This window comes from Garra rufa, chromosome 3 (assembly GCF_049309525.1).
Source record: "Garra rufa chromosome 3, GarRuf1.0, whole genome shotgun sequence".
In the NCBI taxonomy this organism is placed as follows: domain Eukaryota; kingdom Metazoa; phylum Chordata; class Actinopteri; order Cypriniformes; family Cyprinidae; genus Garra; species Garra rufa.
The window spans coordinates 29,846,070-29,864,948 of NC_133363.1; the positions used below are offsets into that span (position 1 = coordinate 29,846,070).

Here is an 18,879-nt window from a genome sequence, read left to right on the forward strand (position 1 = left end):
TTTATTTTGGTTTGACTGTATATAAGTGTCATGAATGAAAATACCAAATTAACTATTCTGTTTAAAATTGTGACAATTTGTTGAATAATTAAAAGAAAAACTGAAAACAGGCGAAGCAGAATCCCAGTAAAACATGCCATAATAGCAACACTATGCATTCAAATAAACTAATATCATTAAATTAGCCTATAGGTTTTAATGAATATAGATGTCAGGAATGTACATCTAACTCATGGATTAGATATTAAAAATTAGAATTACAGAAATTATTAAATTGTATTAAATTCCAAATATCTCAAATAAGAACATCTTTTCAGTTTAAAATAAAGATATATATTTTTCCTCTCATATCTAAAAAGTGTCTACAAATTCCACATAAACCTTTTGCATTCAACATAATACATTCATAGTTTTCCACTTATACAAATGAGACCTGAGAATGTTTGTGACCAAGTCTAACAACTATTCAGATGATTAATGACAAAATTAAGAAGGGCATAGCATTTCATTAAATGTGTTCAGATTTTGTTCTATCCATTGTGAAGAGAATGGGAAGCTCATGTCCCAGCTTACCCTATACAATATGAAAAGAATCCTTTTTTTGTGAGTTTCAGTGGTTCTGTGTGCAACTTAAATATGGCCATTTTCAAGGCCTTCAACATCTAAAGACTGCCAGCAGCCATCAAATAATGTAGAAGCTTTGAAAGGTTTTCCTGAAGATGACAAAACAGAATAACTAAGAATTGAGGAAGAGCCAGAGGCAGTTTATCTCAGACAGGTCCACATCCATGGCATTTGTGCTCAAAGATGCAGTCATCACTGCTCTGAAAGACATTTAACAAATTCAGTGTACCTTATCCTCTGAAAAAGATTGCAGTGATCAATCTTGAAGTGGCATCCCAAACTCAGAACACATCACATAATTGAACACTTGTCTCTTATTGTCCTTGCCAGTTTAAACTGATCACTCATATGTGTGTGTTTTGGCATTACCATTGTATTAGTGATTACCCTAAAAATTGTGATGCAGTCAGACTTCATCATGATGAACTAATTTTTGTTAATTTTGTGTGCCGCTGGAGCTTTTCTTTGTGTGGGTTGTAAGATGTGTCTGCTCTTTATTCAGCAGGCAGATGCCGGTCCCAACCCTGGTCCCCCACAGCAGCAGCAGCAGCAACAACCAATTGGTCGGCCTGCACCCCAACAGAGACTTGGTCCCATCAGGAAGGTTACCATGGCAACTGGTGGTGCACAAAATCAACAACAGGCTGGCCGTGGCATGGCAAACCAAACGAACCGGGTATGACACTGAATCTGGATTACTCTCATAAGCCCTTAATTGGACAGGTGCACAATGCCATTTTGCACAGCTGACATTAAGCCCTGATACTAATGGTGCTTTCAAGTCATGTCGAAATTAATGTATTTACTACTTTCTTTAAGCCACGGCTTCCCGAGGTTGGAATGTCTGAATTAAAAGCACGGGGTGGAAGCAAATTGCTGTTAGGCATAATAAGTTGTATCTGAAATGTTTTTATGCATTTTGTTGAGGAAAATTATCAAACTTGTAAGAAAGCAATGCATGTAACTTAAAATGAATCAGAACAAATTCCCCATCTCCCAATATCCTCTGTGGCACCACAAGAGTGGAAAAAATACACCACCCTTGAAATGTTTGGGCTCAGTAAGATTTATTTTAATTTTTTAATTTTAAATTGATCTTAATTGAATTGAACTGAATTGAAATTGAAGTGACATAACGTTACAAAAAACTTCCAGTAAGTGCAGTTCTCGACCAAAATGAGTTTTCAGGATATTGGCAAAAATCTAATATTGTGCATCCCTATTAATAATAAGTAATGTTTCTTGAGCACCAAATCAACGTATTAGTATGGTTTCTGATGGGTCGTGTGACACTGAGAACTGGAGTAATGGCTGCTGAAAGCAAAATGTTTTTGAATTTTAAAATATTTTAAAATAGAACCGTTACAATTGAAGTCAAAAGTTTACATACACCTTGCAGAATCTGCAAAATGTTAATTATTTTACCAAAATTAAAGGGGGTCATACAAAATGCATTTTAATTTATTTATTACTGACCTGAATAAGATATTTCACGTAAAAGACATTTACACATAGTCCACAAGAGAAAATACTAGTTGAATTAATAAAAATGAGCCCGTTCAAAAGTTGATTCTTAATACTTTGTTGTTACCTGAATGAACCACAGCTGGGGTTTTTTTTGTTGTTCGTTAAATTGTAGTTGTTCATAAGTCCCTTGTTTGTCCTGAATAGTTGCCCGCTGTTCATCAGAAAAAATATTTCAGGTCCCACAAATTCTTTTGGTTTTTCAACATTTTTGTGTATTTGAACCCTTTTCAGCAATGACTGTATGATTTTGAGATCCATCTTTTCACACCGAGGACAACTGAGGGACTCATATGCAACTATTACAGAAGGTTCAAACACTCACTGATGATCTAGAAGGAAACAGGATGCATTAAGAGCTGGGGGTGAAAACTTTTGAACAGAATGAAGTGTGTACATTTTACTTTATTTTGCCTATATATCATAGTTTCTTCATTTAGTACTGCCGTTCAGAGGCTACAGAAGATACTTACATGTTCCCCAGAAGACGAAATAAATTCAATTGACCCTGATCGTCAAATTCAAAAAATGTTTACCCCCGGCTCAATGCATCGTGTTTCCTTTCTAGATCATCATTGAGCGTTTAAACCTTCTGTAATGGTTGCATAGGAGTCTCTCAGTCGTCCTCAGTGTGAAAATATGGATCTCAAAATCATATAGTCATACACAAAAATGTTGAAAAACCTAAGAATTTGTGGGACCTGAACTATTTTTTCTGAAGAAAAGCGGGCAACTGTTCAGGACAAACAAGAGACTCATGAACAAATCACTTAACAAACAAAAAAAAAAAAACAGATGTGGTTCATTCAGGAAACAACAAAGTATTAAGAATCAAACTTTTGAATGGGGTCATATTTATGAATTCTCTTGTGGACTATATATAAATATCTTTTATATAAAATATCTTATTCAGGTCAGTACTAAATACAAACCATGCATTTTGTACGGTTCCTCTTATTTTGGTAAAATAATTAACATTTTGCAGATTCTGCAAGGTGTATGTAAACTTTTAACTTCAACTGTATTTGAAATTGTGATATTTAATATTACTGTTTTACTGTATTTTGATCAAATAAATGCATCATTGGTGAGCATAAGAGATGTTCAGAAACATAAAAAAAAAAACAGTTACACATTAATTTTGATTTTCATTGTTGTAATAGCTCTCAAAAGTTTCATGTCTTTGTCAGGAAGTGGAAAAGACAGAGAAGTTTGCCCATGAAATTGGTCGTTTTCTGACCAAAATCACTTGAATGCCCATATTGATGATATTTTATTTTTGAACGGAGCTGTTGTTGTTCTTCCTGGACTTGTATAGTGTTGTCCAGAATATACAATTCACATCTGCACACTTTGTTAGGCTTCCCATTTCCTCTTTTTCCCTGTCATAAAAAGCAGCTCTAAGTGGTTCTCTCCCTCACGCTTCAGCTCTAGTAAAGACGGCAGATTTGGTTTCCTGCTATGGCTCAGCTGTGTCACTGCTTCTCCCAGGGGACTGGTAGCTGTTTTGGAGGAGAGCAGGAGCAGTAATGATATGGAACAGAGTGCCAGGTGTGATGATATTGACAGGCTGAAGCAGGAGAGATGAAGATCCCTTGGCCTTTTCAGCACGCTGCCGTCTCTGTACAGTAGTCCGTTCTCGGGGGATAAATACAGTGCTAACATGTGTCAGTCAGTCACAGCAGAGCGCCTTCCTGCACAGCCGCTCACGCTGTCTCAGTCCGACTGTCTTGCTGCATCTGCCTGAGCTCTCATGTTGAGTCAGATATTCTAAACACTTTCTGCTGTTTACTGATATAACCGTGGCCTTGTAAATCACTCACTGACATTGTACCCGGTGTCTCGCTTGGAGCAAAAGTGAATTGTATACTCAGTCAGCGGGGAGAGAGCATGTAGCTTCATAGCATTGTGAACTCGTAGGGTTATTTCAGCGTGGCTGCTGCCCTTAGTTACATCCAAAACCTGCCAGCTTGGACCTTTTGATGCCTCCCTTTCATATAAAAAGATGGACTGTATGGACTTAAATGTCTTTGCATTATACATATTTTATCATTACTCCAAATTTAATTGCTAAAGTTAAACACTAATTTTTATACATTCAGCAACTCAATGTATAAGCATACATAAAAATATTATCATTTGATGTCTAAATGTTTTTAGATTGGGGTCAGGGTTTTTTTGTTTTAAGGAAAGAAAGAAAGAAAGAAATGTTTTTATTCAGAAAGGATGCCTTAAAGCAATCGACAATGACAGTAGTAGTGTTACAAATCATTTTTATTTCACGTAAATGCTGTTCTTCTGAACTATTCATCAAAGCATACTGAAAAATGTATCATGTTTTCACAAAATTAAGCAGCAAAACAGTTTTGAACATTGATAATATGAAAGATTTTTTTGAGCACTAAGTCAGCACGACTTTGAAATGTTGTAAATCAACTTTCAATATACACTGCCGCTCAAAAGTTTGGAATCAGTACGATTTTTAATGTTTTTTAAAGAATTCTTATATGCTCATCAAGGCTGCATTTACTTGGTCAAATATACAGAAAAAAATAATATTTATGAAATATTATTACAGTTTAAAATAATTGTCTTCTGTATTAATATATTTAAAAATATCATTTATTCCTGTGATGCAAAGCTGAATTTTTAACAGCCATTACTTTAGTGTCACAACATGCTGATTAATACTGTTATTATCAATGTGGGAAACAGTTGTGCTGCTTAATATTTTTTTTGGAACCTGTGATTTTTTTTTTTTTTTTTTTCAGGATTCTTGATGAAGAAAAGGTTAAAAAGAACAGCCTTTATTTAAAATATAAAAGTTCTAACTATATAAGTCTTTGCTATCACTTTTTGTCAATTACAACATCCTTGTGAATAAAAGTATTAATTTATTTTTAAAAAAATAATAAAATAATAATAATAAAATAAAAATAAAAATTTTAAATATATTCACATAGTAAACAGTATTACAGTTTTGGGTATTATTGATTAAATAAATGTAGCCTTGATGACCATAAGAAATCTCTTTAAAAACCATTAACAGTCTCACCGATCCCAAACGTTTGAGCGGCAGTGTATGTATATTCTCTTTTAAAATTGTAATGTGTTTATAGAATTATACTTTTCTTATCTTGCATTAATTTGCATAAAACTTGTTCACACTGCTGCATGGGTTTCTAATGCAGCGGCTGATGGAGTGATGGCAATCAGTTTATTTTTTCCCCTCTTTTGGGAAGTTGTTTGAATGTTTTTTTTCTTTGTTTTTATTTAGTTTACATACAAGTTTTTTTTACATTATTTTTAATCAAATAAATGCCATGTTGGTGAGCATAAGAGACTTTCTGACCCAAAAACTTTTGAACAGTAGTGTAAATCTCCATAATTTCAGTTCAAATTAATTTTTAAATTATTTTTTTAAATGTTTTTGTTCAGCATTCCAAAGTAGTTTCATAAGGAACAGTGCCTTAAATAAAATACTTTATTGCCTTATAAAATGAAAGGCTTATGCTGAAGCGTTATCTGTCTTTGGTTTGTGCCCAGCACAGAGCTTTGCTTTCAAGGCCAAAGAGCTCAGCTTCAGTCTCAACAGACCACAACATTTTCATTCACCAGGTTTTGTCACATGGCCTCTAGCAGACTCCAGGCGTGACTTAATGATGGCCTTTTTCAGAAGTCTCTTCCCTCTAGCCGCTTCACAGGCTTAATCAGTAAAGTGCTGAAGAGATTGGTGGACTGTCTCTTCTACTTCAGACAAAAAGCACTTCATCTTGATGTTGCAACTGGCTTCCTGGCTGCAAATACACTTTTTATTTTATTTTATTTTTACCTTAAGCACAACTAACAGTGAACAAATGGTTTCAATAAGGCAGTTTAAACCGGTCTAAACCATTGCAGTCTAACAATGGCTCTGATAATATAAACATAAATGAGAATGAATTATAAGAGAAATTACTGACTTGTGAAATTTCCAATGAACCACTATACAAAAAGGCTATTAATGAAGAGCTCTAGTGAAGTTTTTGTTTAAGTCTAATTGTTCTTAACATTTTTATTCAATATTCCTCTTCCCAATGTTCACAGGTGGTAGTTCGGGGTCGAGGGCGTGGCCGTGGAGGGGGGCGTGTGATGATGCAGCAGAACCCAAGAACCCAGGATTGTCTGAGAAGCACAGTCTGCATTGAAGGTTTATCCACCACCACAACCAATAAACAGCTCATGAACCTTCTCAACTCCATTGGCCCTGTTGAGGTAAGGACTGCTTAACTTTGTTTCTCACTTGTCAGTGCACATTTTTGTCTTGTTTTTATTGGGTTCAATCTCCTGAGTTTACAACATCAAATTGATGATGGCACCACCTGATGGCCAAAGAGCATAAAACAGTGTTTAAGCATGTTTACAGTATACATTACTAAGTGTCAACTTCAAGCTGTTTAACTGTTTTGAAGTCCAAAATATCTTTAGAACGAAAAAAATGCATAGGTAGATCAAGTCAGTTTGATCACTGTTGTAAATAAATGTGCTACCTTCACTGGAGCACAGTCACAAACATACAGACAGTCACTTGTACTCAGAGAAACATTTAGGAGCACAGAAACGTGTCAGCTCTGGTCTGCATCATGTATTACTAAAATAGTCCTAAAAAGGATTAGTTCCCTTCCAGAATAAAAATTTCCTGATAATTTACTTACCCCCATGTCATCCAAGACATGTTCATGTTTCAATGCAGCTTCAAAGGGCTCTACACGATCCTAGCCGAGGAATAATGGTCTTAAAAGAAACAGTCATTTTCTTAAAAAGAAATCTGTACTTTTTAACCACAAATGCTCATCTTGCACTAGCTCTGCGATACGTATTTATGACTTCACGCATTACACGGTTAGTTGTTTATCTGTGTACTTTGGTTTAAAAAAGATAGGGTAGGGTGAAAAACTCATTTTCTTCTTCAACTTCAAAATCTGTCGACATCGTTGTTTTACCTTTTAGTAAAGTTTTTCTTTTGCATATTCATTTTGTAAAGAATAGGTTGGTACTTCCACCTTGTGACTTCTGCCTTTCACATGTGACTTTTCCAACTTGACTACGTAATGCATGAAGCTGAGCTAGTGCAAGACTAGCATTTGTCGTTAAAAAGTGTATACATATAACATTTTTTAGAAAATGACTGATTGTTTGGCTAGATAAGACCCTTATTTCTCGACTGGGATTGTGTAGAGCCCTTTGAAGCTGCACTGAAACTGCAATTTGGACCTTCAACCCTTTGGCTCCTATTAAAATCCTCTATATGAAGAAAAATACTGGAATGTTTTCCTCAAAAACCTTATTTTCTCTTCGACTGGAAGTGAACTAATCCTTTAATTATTGAAATGCTACATTTTGCTTCTCAGCTAAGTGGTTCTAATGTCACTGGTTTTGAAGTAGTTAAACTCACACCTCCACAGTTGCTAGAGACATACTATGCAGGCAATTTATATATGCACAGTCTTCAGAATTGTAGATTTAACAACTTATATAAATAACTAATGGAAATCAACCATCAATGACAGCATTACCGCTTGTCCATGCTGGCAAATAACCATTGTTTAAATGTGGAAAATACATAAGGTAGTTCTTTGCCTCCATTTTGTGCATTAAAATAATTTAATGCACTCCTTGCTGTAAATTATCCCTCACATAAACTTCATTAAAAGTCAAATAAAGTTTGCAAAATGCCTTGACTTGGGAGAACATTTGTTTTTCTTGAGGAGACATTGACCCCAAGAGTAAATGTTTTTTGTGTAGAGTGGTCTTCTCAAAATATTACAATAGCGCCATCTAGCTGTGTGTATTGAGGGTTGTGCGCCTTTAGCTATTGAGGTGTACAGTCGTGGCCAAAAGTTTTGAGAATTACATAAATATTGGAAATTGGAAAAGTTGCTGCTGAAGTTTTTATAATAGCAATTTGCATATACTCCAGAATGTTATGAAGAGCGATCAGATGAATTGCATAGTCCTCCTTTGCCATGAAAATTAACTTAATCCCAAAAAAACTGTCCACTGCATTGTTAAGAAGGCTTCAGGGCGTCCAACAAAGTCCAGCAAGCGCCAGGATGGTCTCCTAAAGAGGATTCAGCTGCGGGATCGGAGTGCCACCAGTGCAGAGCTTGCTCAGGAATGGCAGCAGGCAGGTGTGAGCGCATCTGCACGCACAGTGAGGCCAAGACTTTTGGAAGATGGCCTGGTGTCAAGAAGGGCAGCAAAGAAGCCACTTCTCTCCAAAAAAACATCAGGGACAGATTGATCTTCTGCAAAAAGTATGGCGAATGGACTGCTGAGGACTGGGGCAAAGTCATATTCTCCGATGAAGCCTCTTTCCGATTGTTTGGGGCATCTGGAAAAAGGCTTGTCCGGAGAAGAAAAGGTGAGCGCTACCATCAGTCCTGTGTCATGCCAACAGTAAAGCATCCTGAGACCATTCATGTGTGGGGTTGCTTCTCATCCAAGGGAGTGGGCTCACTCACAATTTTGCCCAAAAACACAGCCATGAATAAAGAATGGTACCAAAACACCCTCCAACAGCAACTTCTTCCAACAATCCAACAACAGTTTGGTGAAGAACAATGCATTTTCCAGCACGATGGAGCACCGTGCCATAAAGCAAAAGTGATAACTAAGTGGCTCGGGGACCAAAACGTTGATATTTTGGGTCCATGGCCTGGAAACTCCCCAGATCTTAATCCCATTGAGAACTTGTGGTCAATCCTCAAGAGGCGGGTGGACAAACAAAAACCTACTAATTCTGACAAACTCTAAGAAGTGATTATGAAAGAATGGGTTGCTATCAGTCAGGATTTGGCCCAGAAGTTGATTGAGAGCATGTCCAGTCGAATTGCAGAGGTCTTGAAAAAGAAGGGCCAACACTGCAAATACTGACTCTTTGCATAAATGTCATGTAATTGTCGATAAAAGCCTTTGAAACGTATGAAGTGCTTGTAATTATATTTCAGTACATCACACAAACAACTGAAACAAAGATCTAAAAGCAGTTTAGCAGCAAACTTTGTGAAAGCTAATATTTGTGTCATTCTCAAAACTTTTGGCCACGACTGTAGACTCTCTGTTGCAGTGTAAAGAAACAGAAGCCATTACTTACTGAAACATGAAGATGAGCATGTAGTCAATAAACCCCACTGCTAATATTGGTTATTCTTTTATAGATGTTTACAATGTTGCCGGAGCAGCGGAAGGCCATTGCCAAGTTTGTGAACCCACAGCATGCAGCAAGTTTTCAGCACAGCTTTCACAGGTAAGCTTTTGAATTCATCTTCAACTCGATTACACCATTTGTTTATGCACAATGCATGAAATCTTTGACTTTTAATGGGAAATTTAAATTTGGAACCTTTTTTTCCATAATTTTATAGAATGAGGCCTATTCACACCAAAACCAAATATTCATTGTCAAAGTCTGTTGCGAATAAGATTTTGAATAAAAACTGTGGATTCTATCCACTTTATTCTTCAATGCAGAAGCAAGTCTATGGGCAAGACTTTCAGTTTATTAGCCACTATAGTGATATAATGAGAAGAATAACAACATGCAGTAAACGGTAAATCAGTTTGCACTACAGACCAGTGTGTTCATAATTAAGATATTACATTAAAATAATGAGGAAAGATACACCAATTTGCAATATCGTGCAGCAAAAAATAGCTAGATGTGGATAAACCTGGAAGCCAGACTCATAAAATGTACAAATGGCTGTGCCAATAGTCCAAAAACTTGGACTGTAAGACAGTTATCAAATATCAGATCTCTGAAGTCTCTTCATATGGTGTGAATAGGCCTGAATATTAAGATGTATTTTTCGTTGGTGTTACTGGCTGATGCAGATCAGAGTTGTTGTGCCTAATGGTCTGTGTAGCTGAAGGGCAAATTAAATGTATTACTCATCAAAGCAAAGACCGAGAGCTCTACTGTGACTCTACTGATTGTCATGTTTTGATGGAGATGCCTCAGATTAGCTTGCTTTTAAGTGCGAGTGTCTCATTTCCATCACATGTTCCCTTGATTACATAGGCACATGATAGATTTGTCTCACATCGATGTTTCCATTGTTGACGGCTGAGGAACAAGTCGGTTCAACACACAAGAAGACGAGAAGTGAGCAAGAAGAGAACGTCTTTTTCTGAAAGACAGACGCACAATCAGAAGGCTAAAGCTTTGGAAGCTGTGTGGAGAGTGCCGTCGACAAACTCAAGCCACATGCATGAAAGAATCAAAAACAAAGAGCCAAACACTAGCTGTGTCCTGCTGGATATGGCACAGCATCGAACTCATGTTGCGAACGACTTTGGCATGAAGTCTCGCTCTTGTTTCTGTACTTTCATTTAATATGGAGTAATCAGTAATGGTCTGAAAAAAGAGACGGAGGTATGAAACCAGGACATTTTTATGCCAATTGATAATAGTTGCTCCCATTCTTTAGCTCATTAGGAAAATTCTTTTGAATGGCTGTTTTTGGTCAAATAGGAATTCATTGTGGAATTTCCACAGTCATTGACTTGAACAAAGTGTTAAACGGGTGTTTGGGCCTGATCGAAAGATGTGTATGCTGCAGTTGTTTTTGTCACCTGTAGAGGGCAGCAGATCTCTTCAGTATGAAACTCTAGGACTTGTGGACATCAGAGTGAAAAGCACTGCTTGGTAGAGATGTTGAAGTGCTGTTATGGATTTCAGGGGCATGTTTGGGTTCAGCTTTTTCTAGTTATGTATCTCGGAAACCACTGTGATATTGCAGGTGTCACTTTTTTTTCTCTCATGATCTTAAGTTTATTCTTTGTCCCTTTCATCGTTGGTTTTGTTCTGCAGAGCTGGAGAGCTGAAGTGGTGGTTTATGACGTGCGTCTTTGTGACCTAAAGACTGATGAATAAATTGACAATAAATGGCTTTTATATTTTGATTTTAGGTTTTGGTGCTGGAGTTGCATATTTAGATTATTTTAATTGATAGAAATGACTTCTACAGAGTATTAAAGGCAACCAGAAAGTCTCCACCTTTGGTAATACTCCTTTTTAATGTGTTTAGTTTTCTTTCCTCAGAGTTGAGCACGTATTGTGTGTGAAAGAGGATGACTGAATCACGGCCCGTGTGATGATTCGGATTTTATTGTAAGTTTGCTTGCGAGTTGTGGGTTGTCTAAAGCACTAGATGTGTTTGTGGATGATGGAGAGGTCAGAACTATCTTGTTTACAACAACCGCTTGGTTATTTGTTTGTGAAGAGAGATATTTTGGACTGTTTGTAATTATATTCTTATATCTTTGGCTCAGTTAATTGTTTGAAGTTGTTCAGACAGGAATACAGCTTACTGAATCTGAATTGTGAGTAGTTCGGGATAAGGATTGGTCAAAATCTGATTTCAAGTACGCTTCTAAAGTCCGTTATCTATACTATTTTTCAGTTTATTTTGTAAGTTGTTACCCAAGCTTTAGATTTATTGAAAGACCCCATACATTTTCAGTCTCCGGTAAATACATTACACCCCCTCAAAATAATTTCATGGCTTAAATCATGAGTGTTTGCTATTATATCATTATTTTTTATATTATTATTAATAATAATAGTTGCAGTACTGTGCAAGCATAGTGCTTGGTGATGTCTAATTGTACAGCTTAACCTAAAACTGTCATGTTATGGCCCCAGAATTGTTATTAGATCTAGTGCTTTACAGTTTTCATGTTTAATCCAACCACTTTACATTATACGATACGCATGTAGCAAAACCAAATCGTGTTATAGTATCTAAAATATCTCCGTTTTAGATAATATAACACGATCACATCTAATCAGAAATTATGTTTGAGCCATTTCAGTAAAACTAGAATCTATCTGTAGATATTCACACATCCAGGTCTGCAATTTCAAAGGATTTGGGAGCAACTGTTATCAGTGGTCACTTTCTTGTATGTAATGAAAAAAAACAAAAATGTGTATGAAGATGTCAAGTCTGTTGTTTTCTCATCTTGAAATCTTTCCATGTTTGAAATGGTTTGGAAATACTAGTACATGACAGGTGAATTTCTTTTCTCGATTTGTTTTTATATATCAATATAAAAAGTATTCCTTGGTCATTTTACAACAGTTTTGTTATTGGAGAACTTAGAGCTTATTATTTGAGGATATTTTAAAGATGAAAAATAAAAGCTGGTCACATATATACCATGTAAATACAGGTATGTGAAGCCAACTGTCTTTATCACCATTAACTGTTGTCCGAGGTTGTTTTGTGTTTGAAGATTCCCTCTTGCATCCTAAATGACGTGTTTTACGACATCCTCATTTCCCCAATTTCCTCCATCCTCCTGAATGTTTCTCTGTTGCCAACCATCCAAACTGATTTTAAGGGAAAAGCTTTTGTTTTTGACCTAAGGTGCAACAATTTCTCTCAAGTCAGGTGAATCGAATCATCTGTTATGGTTCTAATGCTGTCTATGAAGTTAATTTGTAAAGCTGCTACCCGTCAGCACCCTATTGTTTTAAGATGCACTTGTAATTTCCTGATATGCCATCTTCTATTATAATATAGTAGTTGGGTTTGCTTGATCACAGTACCTTATTTGTCTATGTTTGTATTAATGAGTTTCTAGGAATTACAGAAATTCATGGGTAAGATTATAAAGAATAATGTTATAAAATACATATGGATCCACTTAAAATTACAAGCTTTTTTTGTTTTGGTTAACTTTGAGTTTTCCAGACATGTTCTGTTTAAAATTGCTGTAGGGCACAGATTATTATTTTTTTATTATTATTTGGTTTGAATGTGTTTATGTAATAAGAGTTAATCCTATGGATTTATAAGGTTTTATTTAGTCTGAAGACTTTAATGTTTTTAAGTAAAGATCTTATAAGATGTAATATTTCTAACAGTCTTATAAGAGAGAAAAACAGATTCATATTGAATCTTTCAGTAACTTCATTGTAAGTGTAGATTTAACTTGTGGGGGAACTGTCCCTTTCTGAACTGTGATCACACTTGTGACGAGTTTAAGTTTTTAAGAGATTGACTTATCGGTCTCTTTTTGACTATTTTTGACAAGCTGTATAGAGCAAAATAATGGAAGAGGTATGTGATGGAATCAAGAGTAGGCTAAAGGTTTACGTTTTTTGTTATGTTTTTGTTGGATCTTATTTTGTTTCTTTATTTCTGTCAATTGCAAGTGGCTGGTGTACTCCCACTGTTTGATTTTGATTTTTTACTTTGGATCCTGCTGCAGTTTAGCAATTGGCCAGTTAATAAAAATACCAGTATTTGTTAATGCTTCAAGATTAGATCTATTAGATTCCTTATAATGGTAGCTTTGGCATTTTTTCCCTAAAAATATAGGGGAAAAAATGTTGACACTTTTAAATTCTGGTGCTTGTTTTGTATAATCACTTTTCCTGATTTTACTCACTGTTTTAAGCGTCAAAGCCAATACACTGCTTCCCGTTGGCAGCAGTATGCCTATTTGTAACTTGTAATTAAACCATTTTTTTCTCTTTTGCAGGACAGAGCTTCCAGGAGCACAGAAAGGAGGGTTTTTCAGAAAACAAATACTCATTTTCATTCTACGATTGCAATGGTTTTCAAAAGGACTGTTTAGAAATGTACAGATTATGTTGAAACTCTACAGAGGAACCACTTTTGGTGTTGTAGTAACAGATTGTTTGAAGTAATACTGACAGGGTGAAATTCTGTTATGCTGTTTTATACTTTAGGGTTGGAGTCATTCTGTGGCACGATTGAGAGTTGAGAGGTTTTTTCCAAACTTATGATAGCATACTTCACGATGCCATAGAAGAACCGTTTTTGTTTAAATGGTTCCATAAAGAACCTTTAGCATCTGAAGAACCTTTGTTTCACAAAAGCTTCTTCAGATTATAAATAGGTAAGAAAGAGATGGTTCTTTAAAGAACCTTTGACTGAATGGTTCTTTGTGGAAGCAAAATTGGTTCTTCTATGGCAGTCTTAGAGTCGTAGTTCACTTTCAGAACAAAAATTTACAGATAATGTACCCCCTTGTCATCCAAGTTGTTCATGTCTGTCTTTCTTCAGTTACAAGGAAATTGTTTTTTTTGAGTAAAACATTTCAGGATTTCTCTCCATATAATGGACTTCTATGGTGCCCCCGAGTTTGAACTTCCAAATTGTAGCTTCAAAGGGCTCTAAACGATCACAGCCGAGGAAAGAAGGGTCTTATCTAGCAAAACGATTGGTTATTTTCTAAAAAAAAAAAAAAAAAAAAAGCACAAGCAAGATGAGCGTTTGAGATTAAAAAGTATATAAGTTGTAAATGTTTTTAGAAAATAACTAATCTTTTGCTAGATAAGACCCTTCTTTCCTTGGCTGGGATCATTCAGAGCCCTTTGAAGCTCCATTTAAACTGCATTTTTTAAGTTCAAACTCGGGGGCACCATAGAAGTCCATTTTATGGAGAGAAATCCGGAAATGTTCTCAAGAAACATTATTTCTTTACGACTGAAAAAAGAAAGACGTGAACATCTTGGATGACAAGGGGTACATTATCTGTAAATTTTTGTTCTGAAAATGAACTACTTTGCACAGGTATATTTGTAGCAATAGCTAACAATACATTGTAGGAGTCAAAATTATTATTTTTTCTTTTATGCCAAAAATCATTAGGGTATTAAGTGAAGATCATGTTCTATGAAGATATTTTGTGAATTTTTTTTGCACCCTTAGATTTTCAAATAGTTGTATCTCAGTCAAATTAGGGATGTGCACGAGTACTCGATTAATCGAACCCATCAGTGACGATCGAGCATGAAAATGACAATCGATTGGCTCTAAAAATGCATTTTTTTTTATTTAAACTACTTTCATTCTTTCTGATTGGTTATGCTGGTATTTGGGAGGTAGTCAAATATTTGATTGGTTACGGCTGTGAGAAGTTACGGTCCAGAGACAAGACCGGAGCACAGAGCGAAAATGGCTTCTAAAGCGCACAGGGCTTCAGTTGCCATTGTTTTAAAGTAACGGGAGAAGCACATCCTCTACTTTATGATGGGCATGTAGTTCAAGCTCACATGCATTTTGTGTAGATAAATACAATGTGTAATATAACATTTACATATTTATGTATCAAGGCTATGTGATTAATTTTATATACAATGCGTCATGTAGAAAAAGCGCTTCAGCTTCACCTCATGCTGTTATTTCTTTTAAATGTTTACTGTATACTGTGATGCAAACGCCCCGCCCCTTGCTTAAACTCCACCCCCGATTAATCGAGTACTCGTTTCTCAAACCTGTGGATTACTCGAAATGAAATATGATCAGAAATGCCCATCCCTAAGTCAAATGTTGTCCTATCCTAACAAACCAAACATCAATGGAAAGCTTATTTATTCAGCTTATTATTTATGATGATTGGTTTTGTGATCTGTGACCTGATGAGACTGTGTTTAGAGAATATCCATTGCAGATGTCATAAAATATATGAAGTCTACAGAATAGCAGATTGATTTTGAATTGAGTTTTTCTCAGTGCTGTGTTGATCTGGTGCAGTATTCATTGTAACTCAGCTAAACTATCAGGTTTATGGCTTCTAAGCAAACCTTAGCTGCTTAGTTTTTGTGCGTTTTATGTTAGATTTGCGCCCTGTGTATTAGTTTAGGGTAATGATTGACTGAAGGTAGAAGCGTTTATACCTCATATATTCCTATACCTGTATCCAGCTACAGTTCTTCAGAATTCTGGTCCAGTCTCCAAGACTTAAACTAGTTGTGTCAAATCAAGGGGACCTCTTACACATCCAACAGCCTGCGGTACTGTGATTGTAGTGAGAGGGAAATATTCAGTAGTGAACATTTGAAGTGCATTTAAAAAGTTGTCCTAAGACAAGAATGTGTTTTTTTTTTAATGAAAAATGTTGATCTACTTTAAATGTAGACTACTATAATTTGTAATTAAAAGTTTTTAGTGAATTTCTTAACTCGCGCTTTTGAAAACCACTGCATATGCGAATCTGACGTAAACGGTGAAATATTAAGCTGCTATGAAAAGCCCTCCTTTTGCTTTCAGTTCCAAATAATGTCATGTCTGTCTACAGTAGAGCTGCCTCCAGATGATGCTAACTTGTCTTCATTTCTCAACAGGTGCCAGATATGCCTTCTCTCGTGCTTTTCCTCTCTTTCTCGCAGTCTCTCTGGTTGATTTTCATTCTCCTGTCTCTTTCACTCGCTCTTTGCTCTTTGAGGCTGGATGGGAACGCAGTTGTTGATCTGAATGTGGTGTTTGTGTGAACATAATCCTTCTGTATTAAAGCAGGGGGACCTTGCTTCTGGATTTCCTTTCTGTATTAGCCCACGTCCGTGGAAGTTTTGCGTCTGTGGGACCACACCCTACTGAGTTCCAAAGTTCAAAAACTTGCACAAAGCCCAAGAATGATCTGTACACTCTTGCCAGCTATGCACACATGTTGTGTTGTTGGATGAAAAGAAAACATTACTTGGAAATCATTATTGTATGGGGGGAAGTGATTTATGCTGTTTTGAGCGCCGTTTTGTTGTCCCTCACGCTTGTACGTATGAAACTGTTTTGTGTCTGAAATGTGTACACCAGACTTGTTGAATTAGGAAGAATATAAATGGTGTTTGTTTAGTAAGCTTTCATCATATGCCTTGACTGTACTTGTTTTGAAAAATCACTTGAAATAAATCCTTTTTGCTGGATTTTATCTTGTTGCCCGTGTTCTTTTTATTGACTGATAAATGACTGACTTTTGACACTCACCTTGCATCTGCTTTCTGAGATGTTTATCAATTGTAAACCACTCAGCTTTTGATATTAATGCATTGGTAAATGTGTTATGAAATATTTCTGCGATCAAGATGAATGATTGGAATTTAACGATAGGCCGGCTTCATTTCGTTCACACTTCCCAACGGTTGCCAGTGGGTTTTTGTTTGCAAATGCCAGCAAGCGTTTGTTGAAACAGTTGCTCTCTCTGCAGACACAAGGCCCCTCTGAAGGATTAGTTGGTTTTATTTACCTGCTCGGAGGAATGCTTTCGCCCGGTCGCTTTTGTGTCTGTGTAAATGCTCAAGGTCAGGGCTGAGAGTGAGCCTCACCAACAGCTCTAAAAAGCAGCAAAACCTGCAGCACAATGAAGTCTTCTCAAGAAATGGTAGTGGAATTTCTATTCGTGTTGCGACAGAGTTCAAAAGCTCAAACTTCCATTCACTCACTAGTTAACACCCTTCAAAGTGTCCGTGCACACACATGCACACATTCATCATAAAAGACAAAAAATGGATATGGTTGTATATGTTGTTCGTGCAACACAAAGCTAGTGAAGACACTAGCCTAGCCCATCTTTTATATGTATTGATCCTTTTTTTGGCATTGCTGACAGAATTTGCACGCCAGTCTAGCAACCCTATTTTATTCACTGAGCTCAGACTTTGTGAGCAGTTCCTCTCATTGATAATATTGTTTAACAGAGACTTTACATGAATGATATGAAGGTCTGGGAGGTGCTTGTGAAAGTTTTACAAATTTTGAATTGGTAAAGGTGATTTGGCCATTCCGCTTTAATTTCTCACACGGTAGGGAATGTGAATGGACTTGTGGATGGGTTTGGGGCTCATTATTAGAAGGCAGCATTAGGTTAGGCTGTCTTTTGTTTACATGCGTGTAAAAGCCACATATGACATCTCAGAATTAACCAAAGGAAACCTAAGTAAGTTAGGAAAAAGCCGCTGCTTTGGTGCGTCGTTGCACCTGGTGCTCCACCTGTTTCACTTCTGCTATCAACTATGAAATCCCAATTATACGAAGACTGGAAAACTGTTATGTAGCGGGGATTATGTCATCCATGTGAAATTCGTCAAAAATGTGTATTTGAGTGCGTCACGTGATTCTCGTTGCGGTGAGTAACACTAGAGCTCCGCATGTGAAATCAGCAAATAGACGATCTAATAAGCAGAGCTATTTCCGGTGGGAAATGTGTTGGTGCGTTTAAACGCAAACAGTAGCTTTTATAATCTGCGTGAGAGATTTTCAGATGTTATTTGCGAAGGACTATCCTCTTCATATTTAACACGGGACCACAACTTTTCGCAAGCATACAAAATCCAGATCAAAGCCTTTTTCGCATCTTACCGATAGACGTTTTCAGCAGTGCGATTTATTTCATTTCGCATTTCCACACGTTTGTTTGAATGGACTTTTTGTTTCCCCCATGCACTCGAGCTTTATGCAAGCTGAATAGCCCGATTTACGTGGGTTGGAAATTAAAACATAGACTTAGTTTTATGCATCTTTGGTCAAGTCTCCTGTAACTAAACACATTGTATTTAATTATATGCATTTAGACAAGCTGCGGGCTATATCGTTTTCCTTGTGCCATGTGGTACACAGTTAATAGCTGACTATTTAAACAACAGCATAAGCAATGTAATATTTTGTGTTAATAATAATAATAATATCAGTAGCAATGATTTTAAATCTGGGTGTCCTAATGTGTTCTTGTTACCGTTTAATTATACATTTAAGTACTAAGTACTATTAATTAGTGAACATTTGAAGAGGATCAAAAATAATTATTCAAAGTTGTCCTAAGACAAGAACGGGTATTGTTTTAGTTTTAGGACAACTTTGATGAAATGTTTGAGTTAGATTAGGGTTACTTGCATGTAATTATGCACAATTAATAATAGTAAGTACATGTAACGCGTAA

General features: G+C 36.3%; 1 protein-coding gene across 3 annotated transcripts in view; it reads left to right on the forward strand.

Moving 5' to 3' along the window:
- The window catches only part of rbm33a (RNA binding motif protein 33a), a 54,228-nt gene extending 37,353 nt beyond the window's left edge, over window positions 1-16,875 (forward strand). For all 3 annotated transcript variants that reach the window (XM_073835892.1, XM_073835894.1, XM_073835893.1), the window contains exons 16-19: window positions 1,127-1,300; window positions 6,235-6,402; window positions 9,348-9,436; window positions 10,211-16,875. In XM_073835892.1, the coding sequence (XP_073691993.1) occupies window positions 1,127-1,300; window positions 6,235-6,402; window positions 9,348-9,436; window positions 10,211-10,259 (480 nt within the window). In that variant the 3' untranslated portion in view covers window positions 10,260-16,875. The remainder of the gene's footprint in view (window positions 1-1,126; window positions 1,301-6,234; window positions 6,403-9,347; window positions 9,437-10,210) is intronic.
- Window positions 16,876-18,879: the final 2,004 nt, after the last annotated feature.